This window comes from Sprattus sprattus (genome assembly GCF_963457725.1).
Source record: "Sprattus sprattus genome assembly, chromosome: 1".
Classification (NCBI taxonomy): Eukaryota; Metazoa; Chordata; class Actinopteri; order Clupeiformes; family Clupeidae; genus Sprattus; species Sprattus sprattus.
In genome coordinates, this window is record NC_137920.1 from 2,197,506 (window position 1) to 2,222,191 (window position 24,686).

Here is a 24,686-nt window from a genome sequence, read left to right on the forward strand (position 1 = left end):
TGAACAGAAAAAGTTGACGTGGCGCGGTATTTCATCGAACTGCGAAATTAGTAGGTAAAACTCGTAGGCTACATAACGTAATGCAGAAACTGACAGATGACATACTTTTAACTCGCAAAACACCCGCTACCCGAAGCACGCTGCGGTTGGAGTCTGAGGGAGAGACGGTATGTTAGCGTTAGCGGTTTGTTCGGATTTTCTGATGAACCTAATTCTAATGTTGATGGTACTGTAAATAGATTCGCCTTCTTCTTTTTTCAGAATGCATGTGTTTTCCATTTAATTAGAGAGGTTGTCTTTTGAGTGGTATTGATTTGCGCCTTATTCCACCTTAGTTACATTGTTTAGGCTAATAGTAATTAGCCCGGTATTGACGAAAGAGTCTCTTGTTGACCGCTAACAATTGTGCATTTCAGTTTTCAGTTTGCATGTTAAATAGACAGAAATGACACATGTTAACTTGCCTTTGAAGAGCTATCTGATGTTGATGTAAATAAGGAGAATCTAAATCTTCTCTGATCGCGTGTCTAGTCACAGGCGACCAGATCATTTTTTGTGAAGCTACCTCCTCCCTGCGTGCGCATAGATACAATAACGCTTTTTAGATCCATCTATTTTGATCACCATTGCTGATTGAATCTCATCTCCAACGTATTGAAAATTGCCGTCAAGTTTTACTTTAATCTTTTATATCAGTTGCTGAACGTCTATTTGCTTGATTTTCATCACAATCTGAGCAGCACTTGAAGTGTGTGTGTGTGTGTGTGTGTGTGTGTGTGTAGATATTTGTTATTATGTTTTTGGGTTTTATGTGTATGTGTGTGTGTGTGTTGATTTCCTGTTTTTATATGTGCGTAGATGGATGAAATTACTCAGCATATTGACATGACGAGTCACAAGCAAGCCTGCATCGACCTGGAGAAGGCCACTCAATTCATCACAAGAGCATTACAGGTAAGACATACACACACACACACACACACACACAAATAGAACATTTAAGACATTTTATCTTGATGTCTGTCTGTGAGTCTGTGTTTGATGTTTTCATGTCTGTGTTTGTGTGTGTTACTCTATGTAACCGTGTGTGTGTGTGTGTGTGTGTGTAGATGTTTGATATTATGTTTGTGGGTTTTATGTGTGTGTGTGTGTGTGTGTGTGTGTGTGTGTGTGTGTGTGTGTGTGTGTTGATCTCCTGTTTTTATATGTGTGTAGATGGATGAAATTACTCAGCATATTGACATGACGAGTCACAAGCAAGCCTGCATTGACCTGGAGAAGGCCACTCAATTTATCACACGAGCATTACAGGTAAGACATACACACACACACACACACACAAATAGAACATTTAAGACATTGTATCTTGATGTCTGTCTGTGAGTCTGTGTTTGATGTTTTGATGTCTGTGTTTGTGTGTGTGTTTGTGTGTGTGTGTGTGTGTGTGTGTTTGTCTATGTAACCGTCTGTGTGTGTGTGTGTGTGTTTATTAGTATGAAGTTGGTAGGAACCAGGAGCTCTGCGTGTTGATTCACCGTCTTGAAGAGAGTCAGGCAGAGATTGCACGGAGTCTGATGGAGCAGGCGGAGTCACAGCGACAGCTGAAGCTGCAGAACGATGAACTACAGAAACACCTGGAGGAAAAAGACAACTCATTGTCACAAGCCAACCAGGTGGGTGGGGGTGTGTGTGTGTGTGTGTGTGTGTGTGTGTGTGTGTGTGTGTGTGTGTGTGTGTGTGTGTGTGTGTGTGTGTGTGTAACTAACTAAGGAAAAAGACTCACTCTCACAATTAGGGTTTGGTAACGAGAACCGGTTCCAATACAGCCAGTACCTACCCGGACCGAAATGCAACGAAGATTTTGGTCCCTCCTTTCGGCGCATGAGCCGATTTAAAAAAAAAATTACAGAAACAAATCATGCAGCTAATAAACAAAACTAGGTGTGTGTGTGTGTGTGTGTGTTTAGTTAACGTGTGTATTTTTATACAGACTATGGCTTTCCTGAAGAATGAACTAAGGGACCTGCATCAACAGCTGCAAAGACAGCAGAGCAATCATAGGTACCGACACACAAACACACGCACACACACTGAAACACACACACACACACACACTCTTTATTAGGATTTGATAAATAAGTACATATCATGGCAAAATCCAAATTTGGCTAAAAGGAAGTATAAGATTGCATTCAAATTTTCAGTCCATTACGGGTGAAGATGTCACATGCACTTCCAGATGAAGAGGCTACCAATTACTGCTGATGACTTTGAGAAGTGTTTTGCCCATTTCTTAGAGAGACCACAGATTTGCAGGCCTCGCACACACATTCAATGCACATGACCTACCAAAGATCAAGGCAATGACTGTACATGAGTAGCCATAGTTGGTTAAAACAGTGCTTAAGGGTTGGTATTTTAACAGTGTTGACGCATAGCAGGTGTCCATCAAGCATTAGATTTCGAGATTTCGTTATAAGAGAACACATTATTGTGATCGCTTTGTTTTCTTCATTAATTGACACAAGGTCTGGTGTATTTGAGATGTGCTTAATGGAAGTTCTCATTGCGTTCCGCTGATCATGGGGAATGGTATGAATTGTTGTGAAGTTGGTGTTATTACGGAGCTTCTTCATGGCAAGCGCCACTATTCGGTCATGATGCGCGACATATAGTTCTTTGTAGGCAGGGCAATCGTTGAGGATATGCGCAATGGATTCCCTTTGTTGGTTTTGGTGTAGCAGACAGAACGGCTCATGCATGGATGGAAAGCATGTTGCCAAGTTTGCTTTTTTTGGTTAGACAGACAGACAGACAGACAGAGACACACACACTCACAGAGACACACACACTCACAGAGACTGTCTGTCTGTCTGTCTGTCTGTCTGTCTGTCTGTCTCTGTGTGTGTGTGTGTGTGTGTGTGTGTACCTACGCCCACTCTGCTGTCTGTCTGTCTGTCTGTCTGTCTGTCTGTCTGTCTGTCTGTCTGACAGACAGACAGACAGACAGACAGACAGACAGCAGAGTGGGCGTAGTTACACACACACACACACACACACAGAGGCGCACGCACACACACACACACACACACACACACACACACACACACACAGCCAGGAGAGTGATCATAGTTAAACACATACACGCACACACATACACACCCATATGTTTATGTTATAATGCATTTTCCCTTAGTACTCTTCTGCTTTATTCCCTTATAATAATATTTATATCAGGGATTATATTTGTGTTATATTTATATTGGGGATGATATTTTGGTAATATTTATATCAGGGATTATAGTTTGCTCTATGTAGCCCACTAGTTTGATTTTCTTTACTATTAACTTTGACTTTCACCCTAGCACCTTTGCCTTTTGAACTCTGACCCCTACGATCTCTGATCAATGTAGGACAATTCAAGATGTGAATGAGTCGCTGCAGGATGGGGAAAGCCAGTTCAAGGTTGAGGTACACACACACACACACACACACACACACACATAAATGAGCCTCATGCAGCAAGAGGTATATGAACAAATTCCCACTTATTTGTACTCATATCCACAGCCCTTCTTATTATATTTATAATACCCATTGATTTCTGGAATTCTCCAAATAGTTTAGTTTTTTTGCTCTATCCATTCATTTTTTATGAAGACTTTAAAGAAGGGAACACGTAGTTTTTTGTTTTTTAAGTTTTAAACATGCGCACACACACACACACACACACACACACACATAAACACGTGTCTCTTGTGTGACACGCAGAGTCTTCTGGGCTTGTCTGACACAAACACTCATGCTCTCTAACGTACTACATTCTAACGTCTGATATGTGTTTTTCAGCATATGGAGAGTTACAGCTCTCCTCTCCAGTCTGACCAGCTGACAACAGCTCAGGAGTCTCTGGTCTGGTCAGTACCACTGGACTCGTCTGATGCCCAGAGTCTACTGGTCTTATCTTCTCATCATAGTCCGCCTGTCTCGTCCAGTGCTGAAGGTCTGCTGGACTCGTCTCACACGCTGGTCTCAGCTGATGCTCAGAGGCTGCTGGACTCGTCTCACACGCTGGTCTCAGCTGATGCTCAGAGGCTGCTGAAGGCTCCCATCTCTGGGATTAAAGAAGATGATGCTGCTGCTGCTGCTGCTGATGATGATGATGATGATGATGATGATAATGGATACGGAGAATGCAGTCAGTCTGGTAAGGAGTGCTGGGGGAAAAGTGGTACACACACACATTATACAGAGCCGTTTGAAAGTATGTGAACCCCTTGAGCAGTTCTGAGTTTTCTGTTGTTTTACCATGATTTTTCTATTTTTCTTTACCAATTTTCCATAGATTAAATGTCAGGTTTATTTGTATCAATTGCATGTACTTGTTAAAAGCAGCACAACGGATCAATAGCTATTCGCTAAAGGTATGCTAGCAGCTAAAACTAACGAAATCTCTTGAAATGTGCTGACTTTGACATTATTACAAATGACATTATGTCAGGTACTCTTCCAGCATGTTTTTACCTGTTCTGGGTCTCAAAAATTTTCTTCTGTGATTCGTCTGTCTATAACAATTTTTTTCCATCTTCCTCTGTCCATTGTCTGTGGGTTCTTTCTTCTCACATGAACGTTCTCTTTTTCTGGCCATTTTGAGAGTATAATCGAACCCACAAATGTGATGCTCCAGATACTCAAGTAGCTCAAAGAAAGGCCAGTTTTATAGCTTCTCTCACCAGCAAAACAGTTTTCGGCTGTGCCAACATAATTGCACAAGGGTTTTCAAGGGTTTTCTAATCATCCATTAGTCTTCTAAGGCAATTAGCAAACATGATGTACCATTAGAACACCGGAGTGATAGTTGCTGGGAATGGGCCTCTACACCTACAGGTGCATCTCAATAAATTAGAATATCATCAAAAAGTTGATTTATTTCAGTAATTCTATTCAAAAAGTGAAACTCGTTTTTTTAAATAGGTTCATTACACACAGACTGATATATTTCAAGTGATTCATTTCTTTTAAATTTGATGATTTATAACCGACAGCTAATGAAAACCCCAAATTCAGTATCTCAGAAAATTAGAATATTACTGAAGACCAATAGAAAAAGGGATTTTTAACACAGAAATCTTGGACTAGTGAAAAGTATGAACATGTACAGCACTCAATACTTGGTCTGGGCTCCCTTTGCATGAATTACTGCAGCAATGCGGTGTCACATGAAGGCAATCAGTCTGTGGCACTACTGAGGTTTTATGGAAGACCAGGTTGCTCTGATAGTGGCCTTCAGCTCTTCTGCGTTGTTGGGTCTATTGTCTCGAATCTTCCTTTTCACAATACCCTATAGAATCTATGGGTTTTAGGTCAGGCGAGTTTGCTTGCCAATCAAGCACAGGGATACCATGGTCCTTAAACCAGGTACTGGGACATTTGGAAGTGGGTGCAGGCGCCAAGTCCTGATGGAAAATGAAATCCGCATTTCCATAGGATGGTCAGCAGCTGTGCAGTCCTTTTTGTCCATAGCCCAGGTGAGACGCCTCTGACGTCTCCGGTTCAAGATGGCTTGACACAGGAATGCAACAGTTGAAGCCCATGTCCTGGATACGTCTGTGTGTGTAGGCTCTTGAAGCACTGACTCCAGCTGCAGTCCACTCCTTGTGAATCTCCCTTGAATGGGCTTTGTTTCACAATCCTCTCAAGGCTGCAGTTATCCCTGTTGCTTGTGCACCTTTTTCTACCACATTTTTTCCTTCCATTCAACTTCCCATTTATGTGCTTGGATACAGCACTCTGTGAACAGCAAGCTTCTTTAGCAATGACCTTTTGTGTCTTACCCTCCTTGTGCAGGGTGTCAATGATCGTCTTCTGGACAACTGTCAAGTCAGCAGTCTTCCCCATGATTGTGTAGCCTTCTGAACTAGACTGAGAGACCATTTAAAGGCTCAGGAAGCCTTTGACGGGGTTTTGAGTTAATTAGATGATTAGAGTGTGACACCATGAGTCTTCAACTGGTTTAATATACACCAACTGGTGCAACCTAGACACATCATCAGTGATGGAACCTGGGGTCATCGGGTGTTTCGGGTCTTTCAACATCAGACACCCTCGCCCAGGCGACCCAGCCGGAGGTGATCAGTCCCCGGCTTGTGTCTAGGTAGCTTGTGTTGCCCACGGATCACCCCTCTTGATCCACAGCCATCTTGATGCCCTCTCAGCAGCATCTGTGGTGTTCTTGATGGCTTTCTTGCTGTGCAGTCCCCTTATTCCCAACAACTTGAGAGCCCTGTAGAGTGACTGGCCTGCAAACCCTCGGCATCCAACCTCGATGGGGTTGCACCGAGTTTTCCACCCGTTGCGGCGGCATTCGCCTGCCAGCTCCTCGTACTTGGCCCTCTTCCTCTCAAATGCCTCCTCCATCCGGTCTTCCCAGGGCACAGTCAGCTCCAGTAGTATGACCTGCCTTGTTGATTCTGACATGAGAATCAAGTCGGGCCTGAGTGTGGTCACTGCGATGGTCTCCGGGAATTTAAGCTGACTGCCCAGGTCCACCTTCAGCTGCCAGTCCCTAGCTGTGGTAAGGAGCCCCCCTCCTTGGCTTTGGCGCTGCCGTGGCCTCTCTCCAGCTCTAACAAAGGCGATGGAATGCCCAGCTGGCTGTTGTTGTCTGCTGCGTGCAATCCCTGTGCAGATGGTATCTGCTATCACCTTCAGCACCTGGTCGTGGCGCCAGCGGTAGCGCCCCTCACCCAGGGCTTTCGGGCAACAGCTCAGGATGTGCTCCAGTGAACCTCTCCTCTGGCACAGCAGGCAAGCAGGTGTTTCTGCCAGACCCCAACAGAAGAGGTTGGATGGGCTGGGGAGGACGTCATAGACCGACTGGATCAGGAACTTAATCCGGAACGGCTCCGCTTTCCAAAGCTCAGTCCATGAGATCTTCCGGTCCAGTGCCTGCTCCCATCTTGTCCACGCCCCCTGTTGTCTCATCCCGACCATCCTGCTCGAGCGGGTCTCCTCCACTCCTGCTCGAACCTCTTCCTGGACAAGCTGACGCCTCTCCTTCCCCTGGGCCTTGTTGTACTGAGGTCTTGGGTTGCTCCCAAGCCCTGCCCGGCCTGATGCAACTGCTCCCACCAGAATACTGTGACGCAACCGTGCTTCTGCTTGGTCAACTGACTCCTGGGCTCTCCACTTGCGACCAGTTCGCACTTCAATCCCAGCTGAGGAGACTTTGGTGTCCTGGGAGTCTCTATACAGCAGCACCTCCCTTGCACGGGTCACCATGAACTCCTCCGACAGACTACTGAAGGGAAGTCGTAGCTTGTTCTTATTCCCATACAAGGCTATGCTGCTGAGGCATCGTGGTAGGCCCAACCACCTGCGCAGGTAGCCACTGACCTTTCTCTCGAAGCCCTCAACTGTGGTAAGTGGGACGTCGTAGACCAGCAGTGGCCAGAGGAGGCGTGGCAGGATGCCATGCTGGTATATCCAGGCTTTAAACTTGCCTGGCAGCCCTGACTTGTCCACTGCCACTAGCCAGGTTCCAAGCTCTCTGCTGGTTGCTTTGAGCGCTGCTGTGTCCCTCAGGGTGCCATCAAAGATCTTTCCCAGGCTCTTCACTGGCTTCTCTGAGACCGATGGAATCTGGACATCTCCCAGCGAGAAACGGAACTTGTCTGTCACCTACCCCTTCTTCACCACCAGGGAACGGGACTTAGCAGGCTTGAAGCCCATACGTGCCCAGTTGATGAGACGCTCAAGGCCTTGGAGCACCCACCTGCAGCCTGGTACCGATGTTGTGGTAACAGTCAGGTCATCCATGAACGCTCTGATGGGGGGCTGCCGTGCACCTATATATTTAACTTTTTCACAATATTCTAATTTTCTGAGATACTGAATTTGGGGTTTTCATTAGCTGTCGGTTATAATCATCAAATTTAAAATAAATAATCACTTGAAATATATCAGTCTGTGTGTAATGAACCTATATAAAAAAATGAGTTTCACTTTTTGAATAGAATTACTGAAATAATCAACTTTTTGATGGTATTCTAATTTATTGAGATGCACCTGTATGTAGATTTTTCATTATATACCAGACGTTTCCACCAAGAATAGTCATTTACCACATTTACTATGGAAAGAGTGTATTTCTGGTTCATGTAATGTTATCTTCATTGAAAAAAACTGTGCTTTTCTGTGAAAAATAAGTATTCTTCGAAGTGACCCCAAACTTTAGAACGGTAGTGTTACTGCAAATGTAAGTGTCTACTTTTCTGTTTTTGCAGACAGAGCTGATTCCGGGACAGAACAGACCCCCTCCCCAGCTGAAGACATGCAAACTGAACTGATGGAGGTACAGTATCTTTTGTAAATACTAAATGCTAACAAAGCTAAAGCTTATAGCACTAAACCCATATCATCTGACATGCTAATGTTAACACTATCAGTATTTTATGTCAATACTAAATGCTAACAAAGCTAAAGCTTATAGCACTAAACCCATATCATCTGACATGCTAATGTTAACACTATCAGTATTTTATGTCAATACTAAATGCTAACAAAGCTAAAGCTTATAGCACTAAACCCATATCTGAACTGATGGAGGTACAGTATTTTATGTCAATACTAAATGCTAACAAAGCTAAAGCTGACAACACTTAACCCACATCATCTGACATGCTAATGTTAACACTATCAGATCAATGCTAAATCACAAGACATTTTTTTCACAAGAAAAGTTTAACAGCACAACACCGATCTCCAAAATAATAATACAGTTCACTGACCACCTCTCTTAAACTATGTATAAGCATTGACCATTTAAACAATACAGACCCCATATCTCTGTCTCCAGTCCTTTGCTCCAGAACAGACCTGTCGTCTACAGACCTCCATGTCTCTGGCCCAGTTAAGGAGGGTGTCAGTGGTGTTGGTGGACTACTACAGGACACAAGGACAGCAGAGAAAGGATGAAAAGTATGAAGAACAACCAGAGACCCGTAAGATATCTCACACACACACACACACACACACAATAAACACCTATAAAAACACACTCAGCCCGAGACCCATAAGAGAATCAGTGCTCCAGCATATTTTTATACAGCAGCTCTCCACATGTGATTATGTGTCTGTTTCTTCTCATTTGTTTTGTTTTGTTTTGTAAAACAGAAAAAGGATCATCTCACTCATCCCCGGAGTTCCTAGCCCCCCCCTCCATCTCACGCACAGAGACAGAGAAATCCAAAAAGTACTCCTGTTCTCTGTGTGACAAAAGCTTCCACTTTTGGTCTCGGTTCAGGCTTCATCAATATACTCACACAGGAAGGAAGCCTTACTGCTGCACCTTGTGTAGCAAGAGTTTTAGTCAAAAGGGACATCTCAAACTTCATCAGCGTGTTCACACAGGAGAGAGGCCGCACCAATGTACTCAGTGTGGCAAGAGGTTTACTCAAGAGGGAACTCTCAAACGTCATCAGCGCGTTCACACAGGAGAGAGGCCGTACCAGTGCACCCTGTGTGGCAAGAGTTTTATTGAAGCGAGAAATCTCAAACGACACCAGCTCATTCACACAGGAGAGAGGCCGTACCACTGCACCCTGTGTGGCAAGAGTTTTATTGAAGCGATAAATCTCAAACAACACCAGCTCATTCACGCAGGAGAGAGGCCGTACCACTGCACTCATTGTGGAAAGAGTTTTACTCAAGAGGGACATCTCAAAAAACACCAACGCACTCACACAGGAGAGAGGCCGTACCAATGCACTCAGTGTGACAAGAGCTTTACTCAAGAGGGTCATCTCAAACATCACCAACGCGCTCACACAGGAGAGAGGCCGTACCAATGCACTCAGTGTGGCAAGAGTTATACTCAAGGGTCAGATCTCAAACGACACCAGCTCACTCACACAGGAGAGAGGCGGTGCCACTGCACTCAGTGTGGCAAGACTTTTACTCGAGAGGTAAATCTGAAACGACACCAGCGCATTCACACAGGAGAGAAGCAGTTTCACTGTACTCATTGTGGCAAGGGTTTTCATGTAAAGGGACATCTCGAAGTTCACCAGCGCACTCACACAGGAGAGAGGCCGTACCACTGCACTCAGTGTGGCAAGAGTTTTACTCAAGAGGGAAATCTAAAAAAACACCAGCGCCTTCACACAGGAGAGAGGCCATACCACTGCACTCAGTGTGACAAGAGCTTTACTCAAGAGGGTCATCTCAAACATCACCAACGCGTTCACACAGGAGAGAGGCCGTACAACTGCACTCTTTGTGGCAAGAGCTTCACTCTAGAGGGATATCTTAAACAACACCAGCTCATTCACACAGGAGAGAAGCCGTTTCACTGTGCCATGTGTGGCAAGAGCTTCTCTTCAAAGAGGTATTTGAAAAAACATCAACTTAGGCACACTGGAGACGATCTGTAGTAACACAAAAAAAACACACACACGCATGCACACACACAGACACACACACGCATGCACACACACACAGACACACACACAGACACACACACACACACAGACACACACACAGACACACACACACACACAGACACACACACAGACACACACACACACACAGATTTGCCGCCTAGAAGAGAGGGAGGTGGAGACTGGGCGGAGTCTGATGGAGCAGGCGGAGTCAAACCGACAGCTGAAGAACGATGAACTACAGAAACACCTGGAGGAAAAAGACAACTCACTGTCACAAGCCACCCAGGTGTGTTTTGTGTGTGTGTCATGTAACTCCACTGCTGGTCACCCTTCACTGGCTCCCTGTAGCTGCTAGAATTACTTTAAAATACTTGGCACTAAATGCTGCTGCTTTAAATGCTATGGTTCAGATCTACTCTCCCTCTCAAACACATCGCTGTCTGTGTGTGTGTGTGTGTGTGTGTGTGTGTGTGTGTGTGTCTGTGTGTTTATACAGAGTGTGGCTTCCCTGAAGAATGAACCAAGGGACCTGCATCAACAGCTGGGAAGACAGCAGAGCCATCATAGGTACACACACCCACACAGTCAGACACAGACACACACACACATTGACACATTTATATTTATATTGGGGATGATATTTTGGTAATATTTATGAGGGATTATATTTTGCTTTATGGATCACTTTAGTTAGATTTTTCTTCACGATTTACTTTGAATTTCATCCTAGCACCTTTGACTTTTGAACTCTGACCCCTGCGATCTCTGATCCATATAGGTCAATTCAGTATGTGAATGAGTCGCTGCAGGATGGGGAAAGCCAGTTCAAGGTTGAGGAACACACACACACACACATACACACATAAATAGGGCCTCATGCAGCATGGTCTTTGCCAGCCGTGATCTCAAGCGAGAGCACCACCCCGAGATCCTTCGTCATCAGGACGCAGCATGGAGCGGAGCTGCGGCGGAACGGTCGTCACCTCCAACCAGGGCCGGTTCCCCAGCCCAGCAGAGCACGTGGAGGTCACAGGGACAGACACACACTCTGACGGAGCCACCATGTCAGAGACGGTTCCTGTCAGTCAGAGTGTGGCTACACCCACAACCCCTCTACCCGGTCAGACTGTGACCAGATCTGGACGAGTGTGCAAGCAAATCGACAGGCTTGACCTGTAAATAAGTGCAGATAATATGGCCTTTTGGGGAGGGGAGAGGAAAGAAAAGTTGTATTGACATTGATGTGATACTGTTGATGTGTGAAAAAAATAAAGTTTTGCAGTTTGTACAGTTGTACATGTTGAACATGTTGATAATGTGTTTCTGTTGGTAGAGTGGAAAGAGGCCAGTGTATGTTGAAATGTCTCTTTATGTTAATATAAGTTGATCTTGGTTTATGCTATGTGTTGTTTGAATAGCCATTTTCAGTTAAAAAGTTCCTGTGATGTTATTGACATTACACTTAAAAAAGGGGGAGATGTCATGTATGGTAGTTAAATGTGCGTGTGCATATACTGTGGGTTTTACGGTAGTTGGTTGTACACATGTGAGTGAGACGCACGGTGAGCCATTAAACCAGAGATGAGCATCAAAGAAAGCCTCTATAGCTTTACTTTACAACAATAACTGTATTATCTGAAAAAGCACTGTCTGTTACTCTTTAACTAAATGTTCAAGCTTCAGAAAAGTGTATTTGTCTTCATTGTCACCCGGCACGCTAGAGGGCGGTAAGACTGTAGGCTTGACTCAAACCGTCGAAAGCTTTAATCGCTGAAGAAGAATCACTTCCCCCCTGATAAACAAGAGTTGCAAAACAAACCTTCATATCTGTAGCAAGTATTTTAGAATACTAACCGCCTCAATCATATTTTCCTTCTGTCCGCAGCTTACAAACTACTTGGATATCGTAAACTTGGTCAAACCAGATAGCTATTGCTGACAAGGTCCTCAGCAGGGAAAGTTGTGTTGCGTGTATGGACATTTTTGTCTAAACAGAAAAAGCTGACGAGGCGCGGTATTTCATGTAACTGCGAAATTAGTATGTTAAACTCGTAGGATACATGACATAATGCAGAAACTGACTGATCACAATTATATACTTTTACCTCGCAAAACACCCGCTGCCCGAAGCACGCTGCTGTTGGAGACTGAGGGAGAGACGGTATGTTAGCGTTAGCGGTTTGTTCGGATTTTCTGATTAAACTGATTCTAAGTGTGATGGTACTGTGAATAGAATCGCCTTCCTTTTTAAGAATGCATGTGTTTCCCCCTTTAAATAAGAGAGGTTTTTTTTGAGTTGTATTGATTTGAGCCTTATTCCACCTCAGTTACATTGTTTTATAGTAATGAGCCCTGTATTGACGAAAGGGTCTCTTGTTGGCCGCCAACAATTGTGGATTTCATTTTTCAGTTTGCAGATTTACTATGTTTAATAGACAGAAATGACACTTGTTAACGTGGCTTTGAAGAGCTATCTGATGTTGATGTAAATAAGGAGAATCTAAGACTCTTCTGACCGCGTGTCTAGTCACAGACGAGCAGATCAAACTTTGTGAAGCTACCTCCTCCCTGCGTGCGAATAGATACAGTAACGCTTTTTGATCCATCACCATTGCTGATTGAATCTCACCTTCAAGCACATTGAAGGGTGTTTGTATTTGTGTGTGTGTAGATGTGTGTTATTATGTGTGTGTGTTTTTATGTGTATGTGTGTGTTTGTGTTGATCTCTGTTTTTATATGTGTGTAGATGGATGAAATTACTCAGCAAATAGACATGACGAGTCACAAGCAAGCCTGCCTCGCCCTGGAGAAGGCTACTCAATTCATCACACAAGCATTACAGGTAATGCATACACACACACACACACACACACACGTAGAAAATTTAAGAAATTGTATCCTGCTGTCTGTGTTTGATGTCTGTGTGTGTGTTTTGTCACTGTTAACATGTGTCTGTTTGTCAATAATTTAATCATTTTGAAAAGTTATTTATCAAATAAGACTTGTTTAAACACATTGCTCCAATTTCAAAAACATGCATTACATCAATTTTGAAAACACCTTTTAAAAAAAAAAATTTAAAGCCTTATTTGTCATTGACCCACACACATAGAACATTTAAGACATTGAATCTTGATGTCTGTGTGTGAGTCTGTGTTTAATGTTTATGTGTCTGTGTGTGTGTGTGTGTTTGTGTATGCTAACATGTGTGTGTGTGTGTGTTTGTCAGCATGAAGTAGAAAGGAACCAGGAGCTCTGTGTGTTGATTCGCCGTCTAGAAGAGAGTCAGGCGGAGATTGGACGGAGTCTGATGGAGCAGGCGGAGTCAAACCGACAGCTGAAGCTGAAGAACGATGAACTACAGAAACACCTGGAGGAAAAAGACAACTCACTGTCACAAGCCAACCAGGTGTGTGTGCGCGTGTGTGCGTGTCCGTGAGCGTGTGCCTGTGCGTGTGTTTCTAAGGAAAAAGGACAACTCACTGTCGCAAGCCACCCAGGTGTGTGTGTGTGTGTGGTTAATTTGTGTGTTTTTATACAGACTATGGCTTTCCTAAAGAATGAACTAAGGGACCTGCATCAACAGTTGCAAAGACAGCAGAGCAATCATAGGTACCCACACACACCCACCCACACACACACACACAGACACACACACACACACAGACACACACACACACAGACAGCCACACAGCAGAGTGGGCGTAAGTACACACACACAGACACACACTGATGCGCCAACCAGACACACGCACAGACACGCACTCACAGACACGCACACACAGACAGCAGACACACACACACACACACACAGAGGTGCACGCAGACACACACACACAGAGCCAGCAGAGTGGTCACAGTTATACTCACACCCACACACCCATATGTATGTGTTATAATGCCTTTTTCCATTAGTACTCTTCTGCTTTATTCCCTAATAATAATATTTATATCAGGGATTATATTTATATTGGGGATGATAGGTGTAGGTTTGCATAGGGTTGGTAGGGACTAGCCACGACCAAAGTTTGGGAAAGACAAAAAATCCCCACCAATATTTTGTTAATTTGAGGACAAAAAATGTGCAGAATATATTTGCAAATTCATTCGTATTATTATCAATACTATGGTCGTCGCCCAAAAGATTGAAAAATACAAAAGTTTTCCAATTCCCTCGAGCCTGCGAGACAAAATGCTGTCATTTAATTGGCTGAAGTGGCAGAGTCAGAAACACGTCGTGAAACCTGACTTGCAGAAAAGAGCTGCCACTGGCAGTAGTCTTGTCACGGTAAGCTACTAAATACGCCAGGAAATAATAAAGCCTCATATCAGTATTTCGTTTGGTCTCAGAATTGATATTTTGACCCTTTTGTGCTTTGTAGATAGGAAAAAGCCACCTAAAAAGAAGAGAGATGCCAGAAGTTTTTTCTACCCAGAGAGACAGGCGCTATCAAGAAGAATCGTTGTTAGCCAGCTAGCTAGCTAGTAGGATCACTACCCACACAGTGCGACCCTGCTAGCCTTACTTCGCCACCCATTCTACAATGGAAACATGTTTTAAAAGTTGTTAGTGTGTAGAGCATGTACCTTTTGCTTGTATTAAATCTAACCCTATCGTCTGCAATCTTTCGACCAGTGTGTTAGCAGTAGCTAGTCTTGTTGAAGGCAAAAGTAATCAGCAGCCAAATTAGCATGATTAGTGATTGTATTGAATTGATGAATTGCTGTGCAGGATAAAATTCAGCCTGAAGCTACAGATGAAGAGCAGGGTGATGATTAATCAGCATAAGGGGTTCAGATAAGACGTTGAATTGTCCATTTTTGGTAAAGATTGCATTCAAAGACTGCTTTTTAAGGGATGTTAAGACAATGTGACCCATGAATGTTATCATTCACACTGGCTATTTTGAGAATGAATGTTACACATTGTAGGTAGTAAAAATGTGCAATAAATTGGGATGCCCAAATGTATGCAGCATATAATTAATCAATACAATATTACATTGCACTGCAATCCAATAGGGGAGAGTGGGGTGAGTTGTGCCAGTTTTTATTTTTTTTAAGTGACTTTTAAGCGAGGCCATGACAGTAATGCGTCCAACTTAAATACGTACATATATTTGATGTGGTGCATCCTTGGGAACAATCACTTTGGATCTGAAATATAGTTTTTAAGAAATATAGCCTTCTAAAAAAAAGTGTTCGGGGGCAAGTTGTGCCATTAAAGAGAATATATTGGGGTAAATTGTGCCATTGATTATCGCAGTAAAACAGTACATTTGCATCTCAGAAACTGTGATACTATATAAAAGCTAGACAAATTCAATGCAAAATTACTAATTTAAGGTTTATTTAAAGTTATTTTACAACATCAAAGGCCGATTTTCTACAAGCCTATTATAGTGTAGCTTACCAAAGCACTGAAACATGTGTGAAATATTTTCAAACTTGTCTATAACTGTTTAGACACAACAATCAAAAAACTGTGATCATAGAAATTTTACTTTGAAAGCAATTATGTTTAAAACCGTTAGTACACAAACGTTAATACATTTAAATAAAGTTTGCCTGTTCAATATAACATCAACTATGTTTTTTTTATATGGTGGGGGGGTTGTGTCCCTACCAATGCTGAGACCAAACCTACGCCCTTGATATTTTGGTAATATTTATATCCAGGATAATTTTTTGGTAATATTTATATCCGGATTATATTTTGGTAATATTTATATCTGGGATTATATTGTGCTTCATGAAACACTCTAGTTTGATTTATTTCTGAACTTTGACCATCATCCTTGCACATATGACTTTTGAACTCTGACCCCTGCGATCTCTGATCCAAATAGGACAATTCAAGATGTGAATGAGTCGCTGCAGGAAGGGGATAGCCAGTTCAAGGTTGAGGTACGTACACACACACACACACACACACACACACACACACACACACACACACAAATAAATAGGGCCTCATGCAGCAAGACATTTATGAACTGTGAGGGACAGCTCGGTCACCCCACATTATTGGGATGTAGCGACTGAAATGTTAATGTTGAAGAGGAACAAACCACGGTCCACAAGATGATAGTTTGTATAAAAATAGAGATTTGGGTTTATTTGGTTCTGAACCAAACATATATACAAAAACAAACGAACTAAAATCTGTACTTAAACAGCACTTGAAACTTAGCTTACTGGTCTGAATAACAAAGCAACTGGTCTGAATAACAAAGCAACAGTATTTAGGGGTGGGCGATATGGGCAAAAAAGAATATCTCGATATTTTTTTTTATTTTGACGATAACGATAATTAGACGATATTTAAAAAAATGTGATTGGAATTCTCAGAGTTATACCTTCTTGGAGATTACAATAATGGGCACAATGTTTAAGGAAAACACTGCTTTATTGTCTTTAAACAAAAATAACTTAATTGAACTGCAATGCAGAAATATTGAACTCTTGTTATAAAGTGCTCCATGAGAATAATTGCACATCAACAGCAGTACTTATGGCCCGAGTCCGACAGCCATTGAAATATATATTTTTTTCGAATCCGAACCGAGCCCGACGGAATCAATTTCTCAACTGTTCATAGCACTAATGCCACATTGACGTACGTTTTTTATGAATAGCCTGGCTTTATTAAACTGGGGCATTAACTGTTAAATGCTCTCTCTCACAAACAAGCGCTGTTAAACGCACAAGCGTACACAATAAGCATATTTAAATTAAATGATTCATATTGCAAGAACGTTTAGTAAAATGGTGCGGCTCCTTTAAGAGCACGTACAGGGAGGGACAACGGTGACGCATAGTTTGGATATGCTGATAGTTAGCGACAAACATTTATGTGCTGTGAAAGTGTTAACCAGTATGTGAGTAATGTGAGTTTTATTAAAGCATAGCGTGTGTAATGTGTAGCTATTTCATCCCGTTTGCTAACCTTTCCTGCTGTCTGTATTTACTAAACAACAGCAGACGTAAAGGAAAGGGAATTAACCCCGAAGTTAAAAACATGTAATCTACTTCGGCAGCGGAGCATTTAACTCGCAAACTCCAACTATGTTCAGAGACAGACAGCAGGAAAGGTTAACAAACGGAATGAAAAAGCTACACATTACACTCGCTATGTTTTAATAAAACTCACGTTTTATGCTACACCGACGGAGGCACAACAGACATCACTAACCTGTTGCAAAGTTGATGCGAGAAGCCATGTCACGTGATCACGTAGGCCCACTACTCGTGTGAGTGCCGTGCTGTGGAGGTATGTTCAGTGTCGAAAAGCGTGTCTTCGGCCCCATAAGAGGGCCCTAATGTGATAGGTTATTATTGGTCATGTGGCAAAACGGAAATTACCGATCAGCGACGGAGTAAAACGAAGAATCCAAGTCCGGAAAAGAGGTGAGTTGCGTTGCATTGAATACACGCATTTCGTATTGATTTGTGCATTCGCAAAACTGATTACATCGGGAAAAAATAGTAGCCTACGCCATATTACCCAGCACCGTATTGTTTGGTGGCTCATCTGGTTTATTCACGCTTTTGTGGCTACTAAAGGGCTATCTTGACTGCCGCTTGCGTGATTGGTTAGCTTGCAATTCGCTAGCAATTAAGTTGAATTAGCATTACACAATTTGGCTATTCTGTCAATTCAGAGTAGGCCTACATAACGTATAATTAACACTATTTATACGATACAATTATTTTAGATGATTATAGGGTGTTGCAAGGGTTGATATGGTGGTTGCTTAAATCATATCTAGACACCTCAAGCATTCCAAAAATGTATGATTTAGGCTACTTCAGATGATCTATTTTTATATTACACCCGAAAAACTACCACCTCTCAAAAATATACGTCAGTCTTAACAGTGATGGCATTGTGACAGTGTGACATTTACAGTGATGTAAAGTTGATTCAACTTTATTGTCATTGCTACGGATGAGTATTAGGGCCAGGTATAAGGGGGGGGGGGGGGGGGGGAATGATTTGGCAATTAGAGAATAAAGTCGACATGTCGAGAATAAAGTCAACATGTCTGTTGAGAATAAAGTCGAAATGTCGAGAATAAAGTCGACATGTGGAGAATTTACATATCTGCCAGGTCCAGGGAAGTGAACCGATGTTCACGCAGATTATGATCCTTAAAAACGGTCATAAAAGAGTCACATGAGGTTTACATAATCTATTAGGCCTATATCTAATAGCTGAATAGTTAACGTTATGACAATCAAGGTAGAAACAGAGCACTGTCTAGCATCTGAGACCAGTGTAGTTAGCTAGCTATCCAAAAATAGTTTCTGACTAGGTTTATGAGTTTAATTCCGCTAGATTGGTAACGTTAAGCATGAAGGATTATGCTTTACGTTACAGATATGATACAGCTAGGTAGTTGCACCCAAAGACATACAGGTTGCACCCTTCAGAAACTGCACATGCCAAAGACACACTGGTAGAGCGGCCAGTTGCAAACTTGATGATGGACCAGAGGAGTTGAGTTTATTCTCGGCATTTTGACTTTATTCTCGACATGTCGACTTCGACTTTATTCTCGACATGTCGACTTCGACTTTATTCTCGACATTTCGCCTTTATTCTCGACACGTTGACTTTATTCTCGACATGTCGACTTTATTCTCGAATTGCCAAATAATATTTTTTTACTACGAGTACAGGTACTGAGACAACAAAATGCAGTTTAGTATCTAACCAGAAGTGCAAATAAGCAGAAAGTGCAGGATATGTGCATATGAATGGCAGTGGTATATAAATATGAGATAGTATAAATAAGATACAGAATGTGCAATGTGAGCAGTAAGGTTGTAAACTATGACAAGACAATAAATAATATATACAGTATGGATAGATATGTACAGTAACACGGAGTAGTAAAATATGACAAGACTATAGACATGAGAAATGTACAGAGTGAGGTAGGAAATTTGCCGATAGTATAAGACTATAACATGACTATAAAGTGAGCAGTAAGAGATAGATTATAACATGGCTATAACATGGCTATAACATAAGACTATAACATGACTATAAAGTGAGCAGTAAGAGAGACAGTGAACACTACGCAGAAAAGTACATTTTGACGCGATAGACGGTTCAAGTCTCAGATGGGATAGACTCAACCTTTTTTATTTAACAAACGCCCCCTGGAGCTCAAAATAAGCCTCCCAACACCCCTCCACCTCAACATAAGCCTGCCAACGCTCCCCTTAGTATTTAAAAGGTAAAATAGAAAAATGCCCGCTTTGACATCTAATTACTGCCCCCTCTCAGCTGTATGCTTCTTAACGCCTCCGTTGAGAAACACTACGATAGACTGTTCTACTCGCCGTGTCATACAAACGCTTTGGATGATGCTTTGTTGGCAGCTAATTGAGAAATTATTATGATTATTAGATGGCTCTTGAACAAATTATTTCCCCATTCTGTCAGTTCTGCATCTCAGTGCCCTCAGACCAAATGAACAGACTATTCTGTTGGAGAATGCGTTTCTACTGGATGTTCATCATCGTCCTCTTTAGGTTGACTTCAAACAATACCGAGCAGTATATTTGTATATCCACCCATATCTATCTGTATATCCATCACTGTGATAACTTCACACTATTTATAAATAGATTAGCTTTTAATCTTTTCCCTACCTACCTCGATTAAACTTAACCTAAAACCTAAACTGAAACCTGTTTTCCATACCTGATAACATGTTATCCCGAAGGTGATTGCACGACAACTTCGAGACTTGAAGATGTATGCTTTGGGGCTGTATGTGGGGATGTATGCTTTGGGATGTAGCTTTTGTGTTTTTATATTTGTGCAGTATGTCAATAATCAGAACAAACCAGATTTTAGGATTGAATGTGACCAAAAAAGCATCCCAAGGCACTGCCATATTGTGGGGCTTAACTGTAATTCCCTGTAGACACACAACACATTCAAAAACTTTTGAATTATGTAAGGATGTTAGATTACAGAGCAGAATTTGTGAGAAGACCATGTGTGGCAGGTTTTTGTTTGTTTGTTTTTAAGTTAAAAGAAGTATATATAAAATAAGGGTAGTATGGTATGCTATGAATTTAATTTATTTTATTCATTTTAATTTTAGATGCGAAAAAGGAAGAGGAAGAGGGGGCCCAGAGGAGAGGTAGAGCACCCACCCCCGCCGGAGGCTACGCACCCACCCTCTCCTCAGGCTACGCACCTACCCCCGCCGGAGGCTAACTCACCCCTGCCGGAGGCTACGCACCCACCCTCCCTTCAGGCTACGCACCCACCCATGCGAAAGAGGAAGAGGGGGCCCAGAGGAGACGTAGAGCACCTACCCCCGCCGGAGGCTAACCCACCCCTGCCGACCCCCGCCTCAACTCCTCCAGAGGCTACGGAATACAGTACCATACAGAAGTGGATAACGTGTAACTGTACTGTCATACCTGTTGTATTCATGTGACGATTCAAATGGATTCATTCTATGGAGAACTGTTTGGAATGAGAAACAGAAGTTTTGTTACAATACAAAGACACTATGCCAACCTGTGAATATTGTTGACTGTACATGCTCTGCTTTCGTACTGTCTTTATGATTAAGGGTCTCCCCATCTCCATGGCGTAATGCCAAAAGCGGTGGAGTTAGTGGAGGAGGCGACCAAGGCCCGACCCACCAGCCTTGTGGGCAGGGGTAAGACTAATTGTGCACATTTTGGTTAATGGTTTGGTTTGGTACTGCCACTGTAACACTTTGGGCACAAGAATTGTTATGCATTGATGTGGAATGACACCTTAGGTTTTCTTGAGATCTATGGCAAAGATGGCTAGTGCACACAAGTATCCCAAGTGCCAAGAAAGAGAAGAGGAAGAAAAAATCAGAATGTCAAGAAATGTAGAAAGAATAGAAGCGATAATAGATATTAATAAGAAATGGACATTATGTTGCAGAGGCGCAGCCAGAGAAACCTGAGGAACACACAACAAGCAAGTGGACAGTTGATGTAGAGAAATGTACCACCCACATCCTAAAGGCTGTGGTGTCATCACTTTCAAAGGGTAGGTGGCCTTGTTTTTCACAAACAATATGTCTAACTTCAATAGGAAATAAGCCGTTGTACATACACTTCACTTAATATTGTTGAACTTCATAATTGTACTGCAATACATTTTTCACAATACACTGAAATAAATCTACTGTAGTGCCAAGTAATTATATTGTGTCCTTCAGTACTTCATTAGTAACTTTACAATACTACTATTTCCTTTCAGTTCTTAAGAAATGATTTCTGAAGTAAGATTGTATTTTAGTAAATGGATTTAAGTAGTTGAACTTACAACAAATAATTACGAAGAAATGTGAATACTTGTAAAGTAAAGTAGTTTTCTACATGTGCTGTCTGAACTGAAGTAATTATGTGTACTTTTCATCTGTCAATGAATGTAGGGAGAAGGGAGTTCTGGAAAGAGGCAAATAGGCCAGAGTGGTGGCCAGAGCACCTGCCCTTCATATCACCGAGCCACAAGGGTAAGACATACAGTATATTGCATTACATTCCACGTAGTGAACAACTTAAAGGTACAATATGCAACAATTATGCTTCAGGATTAGGGTTAGGATAAGCAGTTTAACCTTAAAATAACAGCTTAAAAAAAATTGGGGCGCTACAATGACTTTTAATATGGAGAATTGCGTCCGTGCCAATGGCATAGCAGGGTCGATAGGCATATAACTGCGTTCTGTAGTTTTGCCTGCCGCAGCCCGCCGACCTGACTCGTTCACCTTCTGCCGATCTAGTAAGTAGCTTATTTGCCGTCTTGCTTAGTCTTGTGTTGCACTTGATTGATGTTTGACTGTGTAAGGACAGTCGTTGAGTAGCCTAACTAGTTTGTCATAATGTCAAAGTCAGCACATTTCAAGAGATTTCGTTAGTTTTAGCTGCTAGCATACCTTTAGCGAATAGCTATTGATCCTTAATGCACCTTTAAGAAACAGGTGCATGAACTTTGAGAAGGTTGACAGAATGACAGAAAGAAGAAGGTTCCATTAAATCATCTGTCAAATCAGTGGCGCCTGCAGCCGTACGGCTGTACGCACTGTGCGTACCTTCTGCTACGCGAGAAGAAGAAAAAGAGAGAGAGTCTGAAATCATGCGCTGAGCCTGGCCAGTGCACAAGGCACAAACGAACGAATAGTGATTAAAGAACAAACAAACGCTTACAAAAGTTTTCTGGCACACGCTGTTCCCAGCACGACGCATGCATTGCCACTGTAATTCAATATTATGAACGCATATTACAATAGGGAAACTGCAGACAGAGGGGCGCGCAAAAATTGCGGTAGTCATTTGACTTTATGATCAGCATATTCAGGGTTTGCTTCAGTATCTTACGCCCCTCGTCCTTATCCGACAATGTATGGCAGGAAATAAAATCGGAGTACGGACAACTAATGGCCGTTGAGTATGCAGAGCTGGAGCTGTGGAAACAGCTAAATGAGTTACAGCCTAATCGCAGTGAGCTTTGTCAAGCAAAGTTCGGCAAATTTCTACCCAAACATTCATTGCGTCTTGTTGACAATGCCCGTTTAAACAACGTCTGCTGAGCGGTCATTCAGTACAATCTTAAGACATATAGAAGTACGATGACTGACCGGACTTGCTCTCATGAATATTCACACAGATTTGGAAATCGACAGTGACAGTTATCAGTTATCTGCGCGTGAGTGTTAATGTGCGTGGATTTTTTTTTTTTTTTTGGGGGGGGGGCGTTGGTGGCTCTGTGCGTACCTCCAAAAAAAAATCTGCAGGCGCCCCTGTGTCAAATCACTGTTTTCACTATTGTTAACCTGAGCTGAGAGGCGACCTGAAGGTTGTGCATTCTACAATGTTGTACATACAAAGTGGGAAGTGATAAAAACTAAATAATAAGAAACAAAAGATAGATTGTATGTTTCGCTACAAAATTCCATGATATTCCCTGAACTACACCATTGCCTGTAGGCAAAGCGATTTGATCAATTTAAGTACCTCCCATATTTACTTACTCTTTTGTCTTTTCCAGGCAACATCGATGGGGAGGTCAGGAAGTTCCGGGCTACTGAACTAAAGGAGATTATAAAAATGAACCAGTGAAATAAAAAAAAAGAAATATAGCTGCAAGCAGCGATGGCGGTTTCCTCCTTCAAACATTGCGAACCAGGGAAAAAAAAAAACATTTGTCACTGTATAGAAAATCCATGCTGCAGACTTGCCAATGGGATATTACATTTCAAATCCAACATTTACAATGCTTTTGCCTTGAAGTTTAGACTGAGTGGAGGTTGTGTGTGTGCGCTTACCCTGTGTGTCTGTGAGAATGTATGTGTGTGACAGCAAGCTGTGTGTCTGTGAGAATGTGTGTGCGTAAAACAAAGCCTGCGCGTGTGTTAAGGGGAGACTGCGTGTGTGAGATTTAGGAGCCGCGCGGATGAGGAGACAGAGAGACATTCTATAGAGAACCACCCTAGCAAGTAGTCAAGCATGCATGTTTCAAATATTCACCAAAAATCCGCTTTTCACCTTACAGTCAACTTTTTTTCAGATTTGTGTACTAAACATTCCCAAGTGTCTTCATATGAACTTGTGATTGAATCAGAGTTTCACTTTTTGACATGCAGATGTGTAAAGCATTATTTTAGCGTTAACAATGTATCCAATTTGCTTTATATCAATCATTTTTCAAGATATGAAGTTGCCTTTGCACATGGGAACATGTTGTGGTGTCTTCCAAGTGACATACCAGTTTGGTGTTGATATCTCAAAGATTAGCTGAGATATGACTTCACTTCCTGTTTGGCCGCTTTTCTGCTGAATTTGAGTGGATGAACCGGACAAACCATATGGTAACTTTTTGTGAAATTTGGAACAATCATTAAGGACAGTCCCTTCTTTATTCATGCAAAGTTTCATGTCTCTCATTATACCACTCTAGCGCCACCAATGGGTCAAAGTTGGACTTGTGTTAACACACGCAACTTTTGAACCGTATGACCGATTTTCAAAAATGAGGTACCATTGGATTCCCTGGATCAAGACGAATTAAAAACACCCTGTGGCGTAAATTTCACTCAAATATTTGCTGACATATGACTTCACTTCCTGTTTGGCCGCTTTTCTGCTGAATTTGAGTGGCTGTACCGGACAAACGGTTGTGAGGATCAAAATTCTGTTTACAACTTTTGTGAGGCTAGGTCTGAAGA

At 42.3% G+C, this 24,686-nt stretch overlaps 2 protein-coding genes and 1 long non-coding RNA gene across 5 annotated transcripts; all 3 read left to right on the forward strand.

Annotated features, from left to right (window-relative positions):
• The first annotated feature begins 1,182 nt into the window (after positions 1-1,182).
• On the forward strand, positions 1,183-2,062 carry LOC308378818. The gene is made up of 3 exons (XR_013968981.1): positions 1,183-1,311; positions 1,494-1,673; positions 1,991-2,062. It is a non-coding gene; the product is annotated as an uncharacterized lncRNA (long non-coding RNA).
• Positions 2,063-3,268: 1,206 nt separating this feature from the next.
• On the forward strand, positions 3,269-11,801 carry LOC308369329 (uncharacterized protein; the record flags this gene model as incomplete). The annotated part of the gene is made up of 8 exons (XM_080843727.1): positions 3,269-3,279; positions 3,414-3,471; positions 3,850-4,207; positions 8,286-8,353; positions 8,858-9,002; positions 9,175-10,728; positions 10,939-11,009; positions 11,221-11,801. The coding sequence occupies 6 exons, from the start codon at positions 3,269-3,271 to the stop codon at positions 10,431-10,433; spliced, it is 1,899 nt and encodes a 632-aa protein (XP_080699853.1). The 3' UTR covers positions 10,434-10,728; positions 10,939-11,009; positions 11,221-11,801.
• A 461-nt stretch (positions 11,802-12,262) lies between these two features.
• Positions 12,263-24,211, forward strand: LOC308383206 (uncharacterized protein). 3 transcript variants are annotated; one of them, XM_080860828.1, is made up of 10 exons: positions 12,263-12,603; positions 13,190-13,285; positions 13,673-13,852; positions 13,985-14,055; positions 16,293-16,350; positions 20,571-20,883; positions 21,051-21,140; positions 21,398-21,505; positions 21,894-21,974; positions 23,510-24,211. In XM_080860828.1, exons 1-10 carry the CDS (start codon positions 12,511-12,513, stop codon positions 23,578-23,580), a joined length of 1,161 nt encoding a protein of 386 aa, XP_080716954.1. In that variant the 5' UTR covers positions 12,263-12,510; the 3' UTR covers positions 23,581-24,211. The 3 variants fall into 3 exon arrangements, with proteins under 3 accessions (XP_080716954.1, XP_080716955.1, XP_080716956.1); XM_080860829.1 differs by having other exon boundaries at positions 20,571-20,877; XM_080860830.1 differs by having other exon boundaries at positions 12,595-12,620.
• The last annotated feature ends 475 nt before the right edge of the window (positions 24,212-24,686 follow it).

Coding starts and splice junctions, on each gene's coding strand:
- LOC308383206 (XM_080860828.1), top strand. CDS start 12,511: ATGCAGAAACTGACTGATCACAATTATATACTTTTACCTCGCAAAACA. Junction 13,286..13,672: donor TCATCACACAAGCATTACAG/GTAATGCATACA, acceptor TGTGTTTGTCAG/CATGAAGTAGAAAGGAACCA. Junction 16,351..20,570: donor ATAGCCAGTTCAAGGTTGAG/GTACGTACACAC, acceptor TTTTAATTTTAG/ATGCGAAAAAGGAAGAGGAA.